At 37.6% G+C, this 17,610-nt stretch overlaps 1 protein-coding gene across 9 annotated transcripts in view; it reads right to left on the reverse strand.

Moving 5' to 3' along the window:
* Positions 1–17,610, reverse strand: part of mllt10 (MLLT10, histone lysine methyltransferase DOT1L cofactor) — a 137,009-nt gene that overhangs the window by 65,370 nt on the left and 54,029 nt on the right. For 7 of the 9 annotated variants that reach the window (XM_012965640.3, XM_012965637.3, XM_004915433.4 and 4 more), the window contains 3 exons: positions 11,321–11,430; positions 1,580–1,683; positions 160–253 (listed from right to left, as the gene is read on the reverse strand). In XM_012965640.3, coding sequence (XP_012821094.1) covers positions 160–253; positions 1,580–1,683; positions 11,321–11,430 — 308 coding nt within the window. Of the gene's footprint in view, positions 1–159; positions 254–1,579; positions 1,684–3,542; positions 3,662–11,320; positions 11,431–17,610 lie in introns of all 9 variants that reach the window. The other 2 variants (XM_031903499.1, XM_018094788.2) reach the window with 2 other exon arrangements.

The raw sequence follows: 17,610 nt of genomic DNA on the forward strand, positions 1-17,610 counted from the left end.
ATGTATATATATTTATACATACAGATGTGTTAACAGGTTTATTAAAGTAACCTTATATTGTGCTATTTTTAATATTGTAAGATGCATTTAGGAGATATTATATGTGATACACTCATATGAGATATAAATCAAGGTATCTCATATAAGCTAAATGCTTACCAGTTTGCTGTAGTGATATTTACAATAACCACAATACTGAACGTTATCTGCACCGTTCCCTTCTTCTTCACAAAGGAGCCCAGCAAGCTGTGCACTGCAATACAAATAAAATAATTATATCTTAGTTGGGATCAAGTACAAGGTTTTGTTTTATTAATACAGAGAAAAAGGAAATAATTTTTAAAAATGTGAATTATTTGATTAACATGGAGTCTATGGAAGATGGCCTTTCTGTAATTCGGAACTTTCCAGATAAGGGGTCCAATACCTGTACAGGGATTGCCATTGTGACAAAGAGTTCTGCAGCAGTGGTTTAATTGGGGGGAGCAGATCTCCAACTGGGCAATTGTAGGAGGCCTAATAAAGATCCATGACCCCCCCCAACTTACATCTTGCGATCCGATCCCAGACTCTCCCTCACTAACACCAAGCACTGGTTAGAAGGCAGTGGGACACATGGTTTTCAGGTCACACACTGTCCTTCAATTTATACAGATTGAAACTCCATTGGGGTAGGGATTGATGTAAATGATGAACACACTAGGGGGCACATTTACTAACCCACGAACGGGTCGAAATGAGTCCGATTGCGTTTTTTTCGTAATGATCGGTATTTTGCGAATTTTTTCGTATTTTTTGCGATTTTTTCGGCTTCTTTACGAATTTTTCGTTACCAATACGATTTTTGCGTAAAAACGCGAGTTTTTCGTAGCCATTACGAAAGTTGCGTAAAATCTGGCGATTTTTCGTAGCGTTAAAACTTGCGCAAAAAGTTGCGCTTTTTTCGTAGCGTTAAAACTTACGCGAAACTTTGCACCATTTAAGTTTTAACGCAACGAAAAAGGCGCAACTTTTCGCGTAAGTTTTAACGCTACGAAAAAAGCGCAACTTTTTACGCAACTTTCGTAATGGCTACGAAAAACTCGCGTTTTTACGCAAAAATCGTATTGGTAACGAAAAATTCGTAAAGAAGCCGAAAAAATCGCAACAAATACGAAAAAGTCGCAAAATGTTCGTTTTCAAGTCGGAACTTTTCCAATTCGGGTCAGATTCGTGGGTTAGTAAATCAGCCCCTAAATATATGCATCTATGGTATGTAAATAACAAATAATAACTAACTCTCTGAAACAGACAGGAGCAACTTTCTGGTACAGCTCTTTATAGCAGATTTGAAGACCACTTCAAACAAACAGCAAATCAGGATGTATTACTATTTTCTCGAATTGCCCATTACTGTGTTCTTGAATTCTGCATAGTGCTGTTTATAGAAAAGTAATATACATTCCCCAGAGACAACAATAACGATACTCCTGAGGGATTACAAATAGTTTGACATATGTCTGCTAATGTTTAAGGACAAATTTAGTTGAATTTAGCTAACATATTACCAAAATCCTCTGTTAAATTTGAATGTACATACCAAGTAACATGGAAGGCTTGTCGACATCCGTGTTTATTGCAGGTCATACAAGCACCAGTAGCAGCTTTGCTCTCTCTCCCTTGCTCATCACAAATATAGCAAGTCTATAAAGAAAAAAAAAAACCACAACTTAGAGCCAGCTCTGAAATGAGTCTCAAATACTGCAAATGCTTTTTAGTGTCATGTTACCTCTAGAACTAATTGCCCATGTTAAAAGTTTGCACCACAGTCTTCTACTCCACACCCAATAGCCCAGTGACTCGCCCTGGGTCACTAAGTCAAATAGCAGGAGACTCCTTCTCTATCTACTTAACATAGTGTCAACAGATAACAAGTACAATGTGCTGCAGTTTGTAGTATTATAACTAAACTGCAAATAACAGATACAGTAGAAACTATATTTACATAATCCACAGTGAACAGAAAGTTACACACGAGGCCTGCTTTGGCAGATAGTATCAGGTGTCCCCAACACCTTATGTGCTTTAAGATTTTCTTGGATAAGCAATATATACTGTATTAATCTAGCATAAGTGGACAAATGATTCCATATTCAGTGGCAATGGAATATTTGGGTTGGATCTGGTTCCAGAGAAAAACTATTTTTTTGTCAAAATACCTATTAATACTATGTAGAAATTTCTATTTTCAGGTCAAAGAGTGCATGTATACTATTGAATAGTGCAATATGTGTCTGAAAATAATAATAATAAAAGAAGAATTGGAACCACTAGAACAAACAAAAGGGCATGCCTCTATTCAAAATCAAAAATCCAAGGTGTGGGTAAATATCTGAATTCGGTTTGTGGTTCTGTACAGGCATAACATGGGCTAATTATTTCAATATTGACTATCTTACTGTTCTCTCTAGCTCACATACAAAATCCCAACTATGAAATATATCTGAAATTGTACTTTTTTTAAAATCATGTTCTGCCAAACAATTTAAGTGAGTTTGCTTTATTATACAACCAACTGTACATATTTTCCCTGTAACCATAAGGCTGACAAGAAGGAGGGCAAATTTATTTGATTTAACGCTAAAATCCAGAAAAGCAGTAGCGCAATCTGAAGTGCTACGGTGACAGATTTCTTTTTAGCACAGATGGCAGCATAAAATTGCCCAAAATGACCCCCTGTTGTCTGCATCGCAATTTGCATAGACAAAGGGTGGATGGGGTGCAGCCAACCTAGATGTGCCCCTGGGCACTAAAGTCTTAAAACAAGTGATGGGCAAGCTTCCCATTGCATTACCAGATAATTCTGATTTAGCTATAGGTTGAATGATTTCTGTCCTTACTTCTATGCCCTTAGCCATTTTATTCTTTCAGTGCTGCAAACACAATACTATACTAATGGAAAATAAATATCAGACAAACACAGAGATGTTATTAGACAAATGCAAAAAGAAGTATTAAATGAAAACGTTTGTGTGCCTTTAAATGCTCAAAGAAGGTACCAAGGTGTTGCTTGTCGTGGAGAACCCACACTACAGAGCTCAAAGCAGAGAGGGTTTGGGTTGGTAGCCTTCTTGGTGTCACTAGTGAACTCCCAGAATTACAACAGGCTTCACCGGTGAGTATACTAAGGCTGCCTAAACCTTTCAGCTGACAAAAAAGCCAATGAGAAGGTTTAGCCAGAAAAATTCACAAGAATGCATCCCTTCTATGATCATGTCTTGGCTGACTTCACCTTTTGATCAGTCACAGTGAGGAAGTTACTATTTCAATCTCCTGGAGGATTCTGCCAGTAGCAATTCTCACAAATCTACAAATGGAAATGGCACAGGAAATAATGGTTCTATGACAGCCCTAGTTTATGGGACAAACTTGAAAAGCAGAGAATCAACAGACTTCTTTCTCTGTAGAGTGCAGCAGAATATGTTGGTGCTTTATAAATAATTGATAATAATAATGTGATGTTAGCATTGCAGCCTTGCAGGAGTGCCAAATTCAGTACCAACCAGGGTGATATCTTGTCTGCAAGGAGTTTGCCTGGTTTCCCTGTGTCTGTGTGCAATTCTTTCAGTCATTCTGGCTTTCTCTCACCCTCCAAAAAAACACACAGCAGGTTAACCGGCTCCTGATAAAAACACCACCAGTGTTATTGAGATGTGATATGAACCATAGCTTTCCATTTTTACTGAGGCAGAGACTGATGTGAACAATCTCTGTAAAGTGCTATAATATGCGGACGCTAAATACATGCAAGCTGATATACAGAACTGCAGCTAGATATGACTGTGAGGAACCTGTCTCACAGTATCTGTGATTCTGGCCGCAGTGTCTATTGCTACATCTGTTTTTGAGGAAATCACCCTTAATTTTGAAGCCAATGCTCCTATAAACATGGAGAACAATTTTGACTTTCTGTTTTGTACACTTTACATTACTATGCATTTCATTTTTTTTTTTCTTTTTTTTTAAGCAAAAGAGGGAATTTAAAATAAAACAATGTAAATGAGCTCTGGGCGTTACACAGAGAACTGGCAGCAGATGAGGTGCCTTTTAGGGTCACATTTTGCCACAGTGATACCTTCAGTTACACGAAATCATGCACAAATGTCTTGCTGAGGCGCTCTCTTGAACCTGGATCTGCTTTTTGTCACATCCGATATATCTATGTGACATTAGCCTTAGGTAATTTACAGTAGTCAAACGGAACAAGCCATATCATCCACCAGTATAGTGCAATCAGTGACACAACTATAGATGAGCGACAGAGTGAACACCCCTCCCCAGACCATGGTATATGTATGTGTGTGTGTGTGTATGCATCACACAAATGCAAACGATCACACCAATCCAATATTGTGGTCATATTGGGGAATACTCTGCTCGTTTGGCAACCTCTGTCAATGTATGGCCAGCTTAAGTGTGTTCAAATTTGCAAAAATACTGGCACAACAGGGCTATTTCAGCAGGATACACCTGCAAGTTTATTTATTGCAAACCATGAGAACTTTTTTGGGGCACACCCCTTCATCAGCTTAAGTGTGTTCACATTCTGATTATTCTGACATACTGTACCTTGAACACCATAAAAACACTTGCACCAACAGAACATGAAACTTTTCCTGACTAAGTTGTGAATATGCAGTAATATGGGTGCATACCTAAGGATACAATTGCATTTTCCACTGATATTTATTCAGTGTAACAGAAAGAGGCACAACAGGAGTTTTCATCTTTGAGGTCTCAATTATTTTATATATCATTGTAATTTTAATACAATCCTGCATATTAAAACAGAAATGACTGGATTACCCTACAGAATATAGTACGGGTACATTAGAACAAGGAAAAGATACAACAGATTGGAGTATTTTTTTGTTAGGGTAAGTCTGTGCTCCTCGTCTGTAAAAAAGTGGAGTATGGATTTCTAATAAATATTAATGACTGAGGTCACATGGTGGTGGATTACAGAACACCACTTAGTTCTTGCCTTCCTTTGTCCTTTTAGTGCGTGTGTTTGTGTATCTATAGAGTAATGGCTCCAGCACCACAAAATCTATATCTTTCAAAGACATTGCAACCATGGCATCTTAATCAAAGACATAAGTAGTAGCAGGTCAGATGTTGTGAGAACCAATTCTCTGGTCTTGCAGGGAGTATCTCTGCACTTGCTTTTCTGAAGGATCCACTTCCCTCGTTCTACATATGCGCCACACTGTACACCGCAATACAGTGATGAGCCCCAATAAAGGTGAAACCAGTCTCTAATTGAGATGTGATCATCAACTGCCCCGGCTATGCTTTCAAACCAAGTGGGTGAGCATTAGCCTATAGGTTATTAGATGAAAAGAGAAAATATTTGAGCAATAGTAGGTTTTACAAAAAGGGGAGGGTCTCTTTACTTGATTTTTTATTTTTTTTTTTAAAACATATTTGCAGGATCTCATTTACCCAATAAAATACTGAAATGGAATTAGTTGCTTGAAAAAAATGACCTTATTGTATATACCAATATCTATACTAACTGTAGATTTTAGTATCACAATAGCCTTGGATATTATGATTGTTTAAGAACTCATCCAAGCCCTTCTTAAGGTGGCCACACACGTAGCGATTTTCGATCTTTAGTGCGACCACTGGTAGCACAAAAGATTCTTCCCACCTTCCACAGATATTCATGGCTGAATCGTCAGATATGGGGGTAGAAACAATAGGATTTCTACCTCCTTCTGCCAATTCAGCCCTGAACGTAGATTTTGCTCAAAATCTTTTAATGGGACCAATCAGCAAGTCGATATCCGCTGCCTTTTGCGATATCGGTCCCCTCGCAGAGTCACCAAATATCGTATGAAACTAGATTTCATACAATATCATCAGTGCGTGTATGGCCAGCTTTAAAGGCATTAACAGAATCTGCCATTACAACATCACTAGGAAGGGCATTCTCCAACCTCACTGCCCTCACCGTGAGGATCCACCTGCGCTGCTTCAAATAAAAGTTCTGTCCCTCTAATCTAAACAGGTGGTCTCTGATGCAAAGATTGTTTTTATGGAAATAAAGATCCCCCACTATCTGTCTATAATCCTCTCTAATGTATTTGTAAGGAATAATTATGTCCCCTTGCAAGCGTATTTTTTTTTCCAGAGAAAACAACCCCAACCTTAAAAGTCTTCTCACTGTAAATGTAAAACTTCTTGCAATATATCTGCCAAACTGATCAACTGGATCAAGGTAAAGAAATGTGCATCCAACCCTATGATTGCAGGGTTACTTGCTTTAACATGGTTTGCAGCCATAAAAAGGGCAAAAGTGCTTATATTCCCACGGGAAGAGGACACCTCCAGTCTACACATAGAAAACAAGTTTTACAGTCAGGGAAGGTTTTAACCTCTCTTCTACTAGTACAAGCACTGGTCCTTGACAGGCTGGCACAATGCAGATCTGTGCCTTTACTGCAGCACCAGCATGCATGCACTTATCCCCTTTCAATGCCCCAAGGTCCCATCTATTATGAGCCAAAATCACTTGCATTTTCAAAGTCAGAGGAGACTTTCCCACATTTGTTTATAAATAGTGAGATGTGATGGGTTTAGCTTTAGTCAAAATAGGGTCTATTATTCAACAGGGACCATGGAAATCCCACTGCTTATCAAACAGACTGGCACTGTTCTTGGCAAACTTTATCTCCTTCCTGAATACTCCCAGCCCTGAAGGCATGATCCTTTCACTTAGCAAAAGTTGTATGTATAATTGAAATAACATGTTAAAAGCTATATAAATCATCAAACCAGAAGATACAAGTTAAGCTAGGTATACTATATGATCTGCTCATTTCACAAAATCAAATCACTTGGTGGTACTTTGACCAATTTGGCCAATCACATGATAGGGCAAATATGGCTGATTGGGGGGGAAAGCAAAAGAAAAGTTGTTTAACACACAGCCAAACCCATGTACAATTTCTAATTAATAGAAACATACAATAACTGATAATTTTGAAAAAGCTGTATAGCTCCATTTATTCCTGATTTGTTAGCCTAATAAGGCAGTGGCATTCAACATATATCATTACATAAAATTTGTTTCACGTTTGGGTTCTAACACCAATAAAATGGCATTACACTAAAAAGTAGAAAAATAAGGCCTGTGCTTTTTATTGCCTTTTTCATTTGGCAGTAATGGAGTTACCATACACCTCCTGACTACACTGTATTGCTCAGGAGGAAACACTGCTCAGGTAAGGGTTAAATAGGATTGTTTCCCCCTTTTTATCCCTGTTACTTTCCCTCCAGTGTATGTTTTGAGATGTAAATTATTTGTGTGTGCTTGCTATTTGGCCAGGTTTATTCGTCAATGACAATCCCCGCATATCCTTGCACACATCAAAGGGACGCAAATGCCATTTTGTCTCCAGTCTCGATTCCTTCATTTCCTGTTTCTGTCTAGTCCAAAGCCAGATTAGCAATAATAATATGAGAGGCCCAAGTAACACCGGCTCCAACACATGGAATTTTTAATAACAAAAATAAATCTAAGATGAGATACAAATGTTTGTGCAATAACATGACAACACAGGCAGACTTTTTGGATAAGGAAAACGGTAAAGGGGAAAAAAAGGGAAACCCTGCCAATGAACTTATTTTAACACTGAAAAATGTAAAAATGTAAAACGTTTGTACAACATTACCAACACAATAGCTAAAGAGAAATACATTACTCTGCAGAACTATCCATTTAACCCAATTACTGTCTGCAGCATGTATGCAGGGTAGAACTAAAGCTTAGACTAGCCACTGAGCTCCTAACTGATTAATGAAAAAAAGAAAGGAATGCCATACGGAAAACACTTTATCTTGAAATGCTAGGGAGGGGTGAGGATTCATGGCCACTTCCTCCAAGTGTAGGGAGAAGTTCTGCTTCTAAATGAAAAGATATAGAGAGAGTACCAAAAGGTACACTAAATATAAAAAAAAAAACAGTGAAAACTCAGTGGCCATAGTTCATCTTTCTTAAATAGATTTTTCCAGTTAGGCATGTTTCAATGCTGTTACATCACTGACACAGGAGCACCTTTTTATCATACTGAACATACTGCTTTCTGCAAGTAGTAATGTGGAAATTGAAAAAAAACAAGGAAAAAGAAAGTGAGGACAAGAACAAAAACAAGAAGGTGGGTAAGTGGTGGATCACTAACCTTTTGAGAAGACATATCAGTAAAACCATAATGATAAATACACAACGTAAGCTGGTACTGTTTGCTCCCTATTATTTTCCAGTCACCTTGATATCCAAAACCCCTTGTTTTCTACTCAAACATAAGGGTGAAAACAGACAAGGTGACTAGTTGCTGCTATTTTTAAAATTCCAAATTGCAGTGACTAATTGCTGTGATGGAAAAATGTGGTGCAGGCCAAACAGCTATTGTTCTTGCCCAAAGAGACCTTTGGCATTAAAGCAGTCCCCATTAAGAATGCCCTCAGCTTGGCACTCAAATAGCTGATGACCATGGCATTAAAAAAAGAATGCCTGAAGGTGTACAAAATATAACACAATCAGATTTTGTGTTAAATGTGACAATAATGGCATTACATATAATATATGTTATCTATACATAAATGTTCAGCTACAACATTTTTACTCCAAACAAATGGGCTATCTCCACTTTTGTGAATTGCCCCCAATGTGTACTTTCAGCCTGCAGCAGAATTGTATTTTATTATTTCCTATACATGTAATATATGTGAAAAAAAAGTGGATTACTTTCTCTATCCATGGATTTTCAAAACAAACTAATTACTATAGCCTTTTCTTGCTAAGGGCTGATGCTACAGATTTTGGCCAATTTATTTATAACATCCAAAAGAATTTTATCCTTCTCAATTTGAGGTTTTCAAATTTAGTACAATTATGTTGCACTGGCTCAGAGCTACAAGTGCATTTGAACAACTGTAGTTGAATATAAAATCACAGAAGGGATCACTTGAAGGGGGTAGCATCTGTCATGTTAATAAATAATTCCAAATTATTTTCTATTGTTTTTGTCAAGCACTATATAAAAATATAAATCTTGTTTACTTTAGTCTTGGAATTAAACACAGCCATTTTGTGGTCATTATAATTAAAACAAACTTTGTATCACCCCAAATTCTACTGGTTACACATTTAGATGATGAAGAAGAAAGCGAGTGCTGAATAGAAAGTGAAGGTAATAGTATGCCCCGCCTCTATGCCTAAGGCATAGGGGCGGGGAAGACAATATATGACAGCTGTGATTCTAAATGTCTTTATAATAGGCATGGATGCATTAATGAAAATATGAATCTGGGTTTTATGTTTCATTTGAAAAGGACTTTTATTATACAGTTTTTCATGCCTGGGTGGCAGGTCCCCTTTAAGGCCTGTAATACTCTGTAGCAGTAACACAAAACTAAAAGACAGGGAGGACCTTCAGATACTGTTTATCACCATCATACCTAGTCCCAAAATGCAAAACAAAAGAAAGAAATAATGAAAAATGATGGGAGCATATTACTGGCTGCTTCCTTCTTCTTAAAACAGCCTTTGCTGTTTGCTAAAATATGTAATGCTACTATATTGACAAACACTAATAGAACAACATTATATTTGGTCTGTAATTGCCATACATTTCTTTAAACAATTTAATACAAGATAAAAATAATTACTGAGAGTAGGGTTAATAGCACTGGTAATTAAGGCATACAGAAAATGTTTATTTCATTAGCCAGTCATACAGTGAACTTTTGTCTTTCCCCATTTAGAATGCTTCATGTACGGAGAATGTTTATAAAATACTACACATAATCAGCTTAAAATTATTTCTCAAAAGATATTTTGATAGCCACAGTCCTCTTATAGTGAACGGCCAAAGCGTCCTGACCTGTGGGTAGTCACTACCCATTCTAATGGCTGGAACATGTATTGCCTACAGCACATAAAGGAGTTTAAATTTCTGTGCTCTCCTGCAATAGTGACTACAGTTTTGCCATATACGATTCATAATTCCCATACAATTAAATGTTTAACACTGACCAGTAGCCATGGTCAGCTGCGGGCTATTCTACTAGCGTAATTTTTTTAAGTACAGAAAAGTAACCTCTTAGTACAATCACTAGACTGGATTTATGGGGCTACATGCCAACAGCCATTACATAAAATACACTGCCCCCACTCTGAAAACTTTATTAAAATAAAAAAATGTGTTTTAACTTTGCCCAACACCCTTTTGTTAAAAGTAATAATAAATTCCATGATCTAAACAACGTGTCATGTACAGATTGCTCCTTCATATTGTAACAGAACTCCTGAGGTATATAAACCTAAACAAAATACAGTGATTATGCATTTCCCATAGGATTATTTACAGGTGATTCTAAGCTTACAAATAGACATCATCACTCTTAGATATAACATACATTCTAAAAAGCTTGGTAAGACATATTAGCAGTCATGTCAGTTTCCAGTTAAAGATAAAATTATATGGATATTATACTTATGTACAGAGTCCATTTCTCAGACACTATATCATCACTTGTTCTTTGTGTATCTGTAAGTCAGACGTCAAAGCACCAACATGAAAAAAGCCTTTTTATAGAAGTGTTGTTCCCTTTACCATGTGTATTCTTTAGAGGCTCTGCTTTAGTTTATAAACTAAGCTGCTGGGTAGCCAAAGGGGCAGCAATTCAAGTGGAAATAAGGCACGGGGGAACACATGTACATAGCAAATAAGCTCTCTATAATGCAAGGAATCTTGATGAGGTAGACAGTCAAATGCCATTTATGACCCTCTACAGAATTACAAAAAGAAAATCTCTCAAATAAAATAGGACATTTGTTGCCATTAAATAATTTATTTGTAGCTGCTGGTTGGAGAGACACAAATTAGAGTATTACTAATATTACTAGTCCCTGAAGGACATTTCCCACAGATACCTAGTTAGAAAAAAGTTTGTTTGTTTTTTTTTTTTTTTGCTCTAACAAAAAGACAGTACTTTGTACATGAAGTTAGGTAGAATCCATATCGATAGCAAAACAGTCCTTATGTATTTTCTTAATGTTTAAATATGGTGCTCCATATTTCAGAAAGAACCCTTAAGCTGGCCATACACGTTAAGATTTGTAAAAGATCTTTCCGTTATCGTAAGACCAACTTATCCTGAAACGATTGTTTAAAAAAAAATTCATCTGACACCTACTGACTTGTTCCCTTATGGATACTTGCATTAGAAATTCTAAGTATCTAAACTTAATTCAGGTAAAGAATTTTACCTTGTTGTATCGTTCATGGGGCACAGACTGTAACACAATCGGCTCCATTGTAGAAACATTAGCAAACTGAACCTCGGGTATATATAGTGCACATACCACGTGAGCCCAACCTAGAAAACAAAATGCTTTGTTACCAAATGCAATAAAAAATCTTTATTAATTGTAAGAACATAACTGAATAACAATCTTTTGTGAACTAGCGAAGCGGAGAGAAAAATACAAAAGTTTATTCACAGATCTTATTTCAACTTCAATTTAAATTTTTCTTTTAATAAATGGTCATAAAAACATATTGCCTTACATTTTTAAGCACAGGGAACATTATTTATCTACTGATTTGTACTTATTTATATGAGCAGCAGCAGCCATGATTGCTCTAACACATTCAGCTTGTCCTTTATCTCCAAGCCAATGATCAGATCCCATTTAGGCCCACCTGAAGATGACCACATCCAGGTCCCTTCACTTTCCTCACTTTTCTGGTACTATATTCCCAAATGCATATGGATTGGGAATAGAATTTTTTTAGTCCTATAAGGCCAATACACTGCAAACTTTTAGGGCCAGATTTAGCGGTTCTATTTTTTTCATTTACCTGAATCGTATAAACTACATTTTTTAAAAATCTGCCTGCCTGAGTGTCTGAGAAGACAGCAAATACAAGCCAATGTATGGCAAACTTAGTGCTTCCAATAAGTGTTCATTATTATTCTCCTCCCAGTATGCAAAAAGGCCAAAAAAAACTCCTGGGCTCCATTTTGGAGAGCAGAGGCCTGCGGCTCCCTTAACTAATACAGCGCTGACTGCATCAGTGCTGTATTAGTGAGTGGTGGGATGAAGGAGAAAATTAGGAGTCCCCCTTCCCGTCTCCTACCATGTGTGCAATTCAGAGGTACAATGTACAGAATGTACACAGCCTACATTAGGGCCGTGCCCTAATTGCCTACCTAAGGTCAGGGCTGAGCTTTGTCTCCTGATGCTGCTTTTGCCACCAAGCACCAAATTTTTCATCCATCCCAGTGCAGCAAGCACGTGGGGTGCCATAAGGAAAGTGAGTGCTAAGAGGCACACTCTTGTACTTGTGACTCCGGGACTTGTAATTGACCCATTGTGTCTTCTAGACATGGGACAATTTCTTGCCCTTCTCTTTAAAATCAAATCTTACAGAATGTAGGTAGATCTAGGCTCAACTATTCTACTATGTTGACTCTACTTACACCTATTCTTCTTAAAGGATCAACAACACCTAAAAAAAACCCAAAAAACTTGAGTTTTACTTGGACAGCAGGTCACATTTGTAGAGAAGACCATTATAAGAATGTAATGCAGAGTTTGGTGTTGTTCTTAATTTAGGAGCTTTAGATATAAAATGTGTGCATGCAGTACACCTCCTTCGATTAATTTCAGAACTTTATTGGGCATTGCAAAATTATTATGACAAATGCTTACTAATCTGCAATTTTTCCCAGCCCAACAAACTGAACACTTTGCTTACTTTGCAGTTTGTACCTTAGCACCAGAGAGCCTTATCAAGTTGGGCCATGCTGGGCAATGTCTCCTGTATGGACCTGACCATAACAGCTCCAGTGGAGCAGTTTTAACGGACCAGTAACATACACACTGAAAAAAAATTGAAAGCGTTTTTTATGACTTTAAATATAGTGTAGTTACCCTTCACTAGTTGAAACTGTGTGTTTGCTCAGAGGTTCAAATACAGTTTAAATAAATACACTGCTGAGTAGCCATGGGGGGCAGACTTTCAATTCTAAATGGGCAATAGGGCACACGTTTACATAGCAAATAAAAAGATAACTTTTATGGAACACAATTATTCTGGTACTTAACCAGCAAGATAAACAGGGGTCAAATGTCATTTGTTAAAAAAAAAAGATGGCATTACTGGTGCTTTAATCTATTTTTAAGCCATCTGCCTCTCCATGAACTTTGCACAATCACTTGTCTGTACAGTGAACGCTATGGTATTATTCATGCTTGAAAGAACAGGCAGCATGGAGTTCGATTAAAAAAAAAAAAATGAAACTGCAAATTTTGCAACTGGTACATGCGCTTGCCAAATGCCTCATGCGGGTTGTATTAAGCCCATGTTCAAACCAATGGGATTAAGTTGCCAGCCCTACGGTTGTACTTACACACTGCTTTGACCTAAATGATATAAACACGATTGCAGTACAATGAAAATCTGCAGGTAGCAAGAGAAGAAATAAAATAGATGAATTGCCTTTTATGAAGGAGACTGTAAAAGAACCAGCTTCACCGGGCTGCAATATGTTTTATTATGAAAAGAAATGGGGGGGAAAAAAATCAGCTCAGAGACATAATGTGTGTGTGGAGTCTCCCAGAATAGGCTATTGTGATCCTGCCAGAAACAGCAGCAGATTTCTGACTACTTTAATAGCCAACATAATTCTGCGCAACTTGACCAGCGTCCAAATTCTAGTCCCTAACGGTAAACACAGGCTGCAGTGGCCAAACCAATAAGTCAATATACTTTTCAGCATTCTGTTAAACACATATGTGATTGTCTAATGCAATTCACTCAAGAGTGAAAAAAAATATTTGAGAGTGACAAAAAAGTACCCACAAATGTTAAACAAAAGTCCGGTTAGAACAGAACATAAAATAGAAACTGGTGCACACTGACAGTTTATTGTGCTATTCATAAGCATGTCCTTATTAAAATAATTGAAATATTTTGTGCAAATATTTTACATTTTGTGTTGTTAGGAAGTTATGCAGAAGTAGTTTTCTTTGTACCCCTCCCACCAGAGTACTGACAACTGACAATTACTGCTTTGTGGCCAGCAAGCAATAGTACAAATGAACAGTGCTGCCCGCCAACTACTAAGAAAAGCCACGTGCAATAACAAGCTATTGTAGTGTGGGGGCCACACAACATCTGTGTCACACATTTTCAAGGAGCTTAATTAGAGTCATTCAGCTTTTAAACCATAAACTTTTTGCCACCTCGCCATTACTTTGAGGCTTCATTAAGAATCTTGTCTGTACAGAAAAACAGCCATTCTGGGTTCCTGCGGCCTGTAAGGTTACACAAGGCAGAATGAGCTGTCACAGAGCATATCTTGAAAGCCTGGACCCTCCTAGGGTCCTATATTACACCCCAGAGCACAAACAGTGAAGACCAAGGCTCCAAACTTTGGGATCATGAAGGCCCCAGTCATATGGAGCAAGAGAGAAGCAGATCCGCACCAATAGGCATTGCCTGTAGCTGCACAGACAATCACAGCTTCCGTCTGCGTGCTTGCTTTCACTTTTTCGCTCCAATCTCGGCTTCTGCTCCATGCAGCTACAAGGTGATGCGTATTAGTGTGGATCCATTTCTCACCGCTGGACTGAAAACCCACAGGTGGAGAGAAGCGGGGCAAACTCTTTGTGTGACCTGGTCCTAAAGGGGTAGTTCACCTTCAAATTAACATTTAAAGTATGTTAGTGTTATATGTTATAGTTGACCCTTGAAGGCAAAAAATCATTGCTTTGTAAGGCTACAATTTTATTGCTATTTATATTACTCATCTTTCCATTCAGGCCTCTCCTATTCATATTTCAATGTTTTACCCACACTAGTACATGGTTGCTAGGACAGCAACCAGATAGCTGCTAAAATTTCAAACTGGAGAGTTGCTGAGTTTTTTGTTTTTTTTTGTTTGGTTTTAAAAAAGATCATTAAAAAAGCATACATTAAGAAAACTGTAAATTGTCTCAGGATATCACTCTCTACATCATACGAAAAGTTAATTTATAGGTGAATAAACCTATTTTTTATTTGTAGTTTTTTTAAAATATTTGTTTAGCAGCTCTCCAGTTTGGTGTTTTAGAAGCTATCTGGTTTCTAAGGTCCAAATTACCTTAGCAGCCAGGGGAATTGTGGGGAATTGTTGGAATGAGTGACGTATATGAATAGGAGAGGACCTGAATACAAAAATAAGTTATGAAAATGAACAATAACAGGAAAACTGTAGCTTCACACAACAATAGTTTTCTGGCCGGGGTCAGTGACCTCCATTTGAAAGTTGCAAGGAGTTGGAGAAGAAGATGGCAAGAAATTAAAAAACTATAACAAATAAATAATGAAGACCAATTGAAAAGCTGCTTAGAATTGGCCATTTTAGAACATACTAAAAGTTAACTGAAAGGTGAACTACCCCTTTAAAGGCTGTTGTATGTCGAGTTCTACCTCTTATTTTCTATGAGAAACAATGGGGATGGTTAATCTCTAAACAGATTTGTATGGACACAGCTGACCCACACAATACAATTGTTTTAAAGGGGGTTCAAGGAAAGAACTCTCCATCAACATTTAAGGAGGAAAGTTATTTGCTTCCCTGATACCCTGAGCTTTTTCTCCTGCTTTAATTAAACTTCACAGGCCCATGGTATTTCTACAGGATCTTATTTGTCGCAAACTTTGGTGTCAGATGCCTGAAGAGTGTGTGCACAGAAATGTTGTTTTGCTCACAGAATGGTGGCAAATATATGCATGTATTTATTTCATGGACATACTGAATTTTCTGCGCACTGTACAATTTGTACTACTTACTATTGTCATTAATTGGGTGTGTCTCTGAGCACAAAGCATAGAGAGAACACTGCACTGTTCACAAGTTTAAAGTAAGCAAATAAATAACATAAAAAAAAAAAAAAAGAGAGAGAGAGAGTACGGAAAAGAAAGAGACAAGAAAAGTAACCAGAAAGAGAAAGGCTAGAGATGTATCACACCCAGAAAATACAAGGAGATGATAAATGACTGACAGGTCTAATGCCTTGAATGAATGCTTTGTGTTTAGGGTCAGCCTCATACTCCATGAGCTGTGTAGCAAAAGCCACCGCAGTAAAATGAATTGCAATAAAGAGTGCAAGAAACTGCCAAAGGTAAACATTAACAAGAAAACCTGCTGACTCAAAGGTTGGCAAGGGAGCTTCCTCAGGCGTTGGATCCCCACGCTAACCTCTGAATGAGAAACCATGACATGTTAAAACACCCCTCTGCTGTTTGCTGGCTTAATACCAGACAGACACACGTGGTAAATCTTGGTGAAAAGCTGTCACAAAGAATGCAGTTACACAGCATTCCTGATAATCAGCCAGATGGTTCGGATTTCACTAACAACTTTTGTATTGTAACAATCCTCCCCCACCAGCTTTCAAGCTGCCTTCAGAGGTGCCAATGAGAAACCCAAGATAGTATCTGCTCTGTAATAAATGGAGCAATATGCAATCATCTTTCAAAAAGGGCATTTATTGCCCTTCTTTAGAAGATATTGCATATGTGCCTATTAGCCAAAAACAGAACACATTTCTGATAAAGGCACCTTGTTTCAAGACACTATTTACTGAACACTGTATTTACCCCAAACACTTAGGGGCCGATTCACTAATGTATGAATCCAAATCATGAAATCTGATCATTTCTGATTATGGCAAATGTTACAAAAAAAATGTCTAAATACGAAAATTTTGTACTTGTGATCCGAAAGTTCAGAAATTTTCATATTGAATCGATCATTTGCGAATGGCGACCAGATAGTCACAAAATTTTTGTATTGCAACGATTGTAAACGGAACTAAACCCTTTCTGACTTTGACACTTCAATGCATGATGTGGGAAGCCTCCCATAGGACTCAATGGCACTCTGCAGCGCCAACCTGGCCCAAGGAAAGTCTCCCATAGGGCTCAATGGCACTCTGCAGCTCCAACCCGGCCCAAGGAAAGTCTCCCATAGGGCTCAATGGCACTCTGCAGCTCCAACCCGGCCCAAGGAAAGCCTCCCATAGGGCTCAATGGCACTCTGCAGCTCCAACCTGGCCAAAAGAAAGTCACGATACCGAAGCTGGAATGAATTCCGAAACTTTTATACTCATTGCAACAAATACGACAAATTATTGTGCAAAGTACGAAAAAGTTGCGCAAATTAAAGAAAATATTGTACAAAATACTCACAGTTCGAAAACTTACAAAAAATACAAATTTTTTGTAATCGCAACCAATCGTACTTTGATAAATGGGCCCCAAAGTGATACAGCGGTGGAGGACTTAGTACCACAAAAATAAGTTGTTTTTTTTTTTTTTTAAATAAAAACAAAATGGGCCTTTTTTAAACCTACTGCCAGTGCAATACATCTCAGTGATCAACCTGCTAAAAAATGTAATTTTATTTAAAAAAATCCTTTTTTTGCTTTTTAGATTTTAGTATTATTTTCACAGTAAGGAAATATATGCCCAAAGAACAATGTGCACTCGGCATTTCACCCTA

The sequence above is a fragment of the Xenopus tropicalis genome, chromosome 6, assembly GCF_000004195.4.
Source record: "Xenopus tropicalis strain Nigerian chromosome 6, UCB_Xtro_10.0, whole genome shotgun sequence".
NCBI lineage: Eukaryota > Metazoa > Chordata > Amphibia > Anura > Pipidae > Xenopus > Xenopus tropicalis.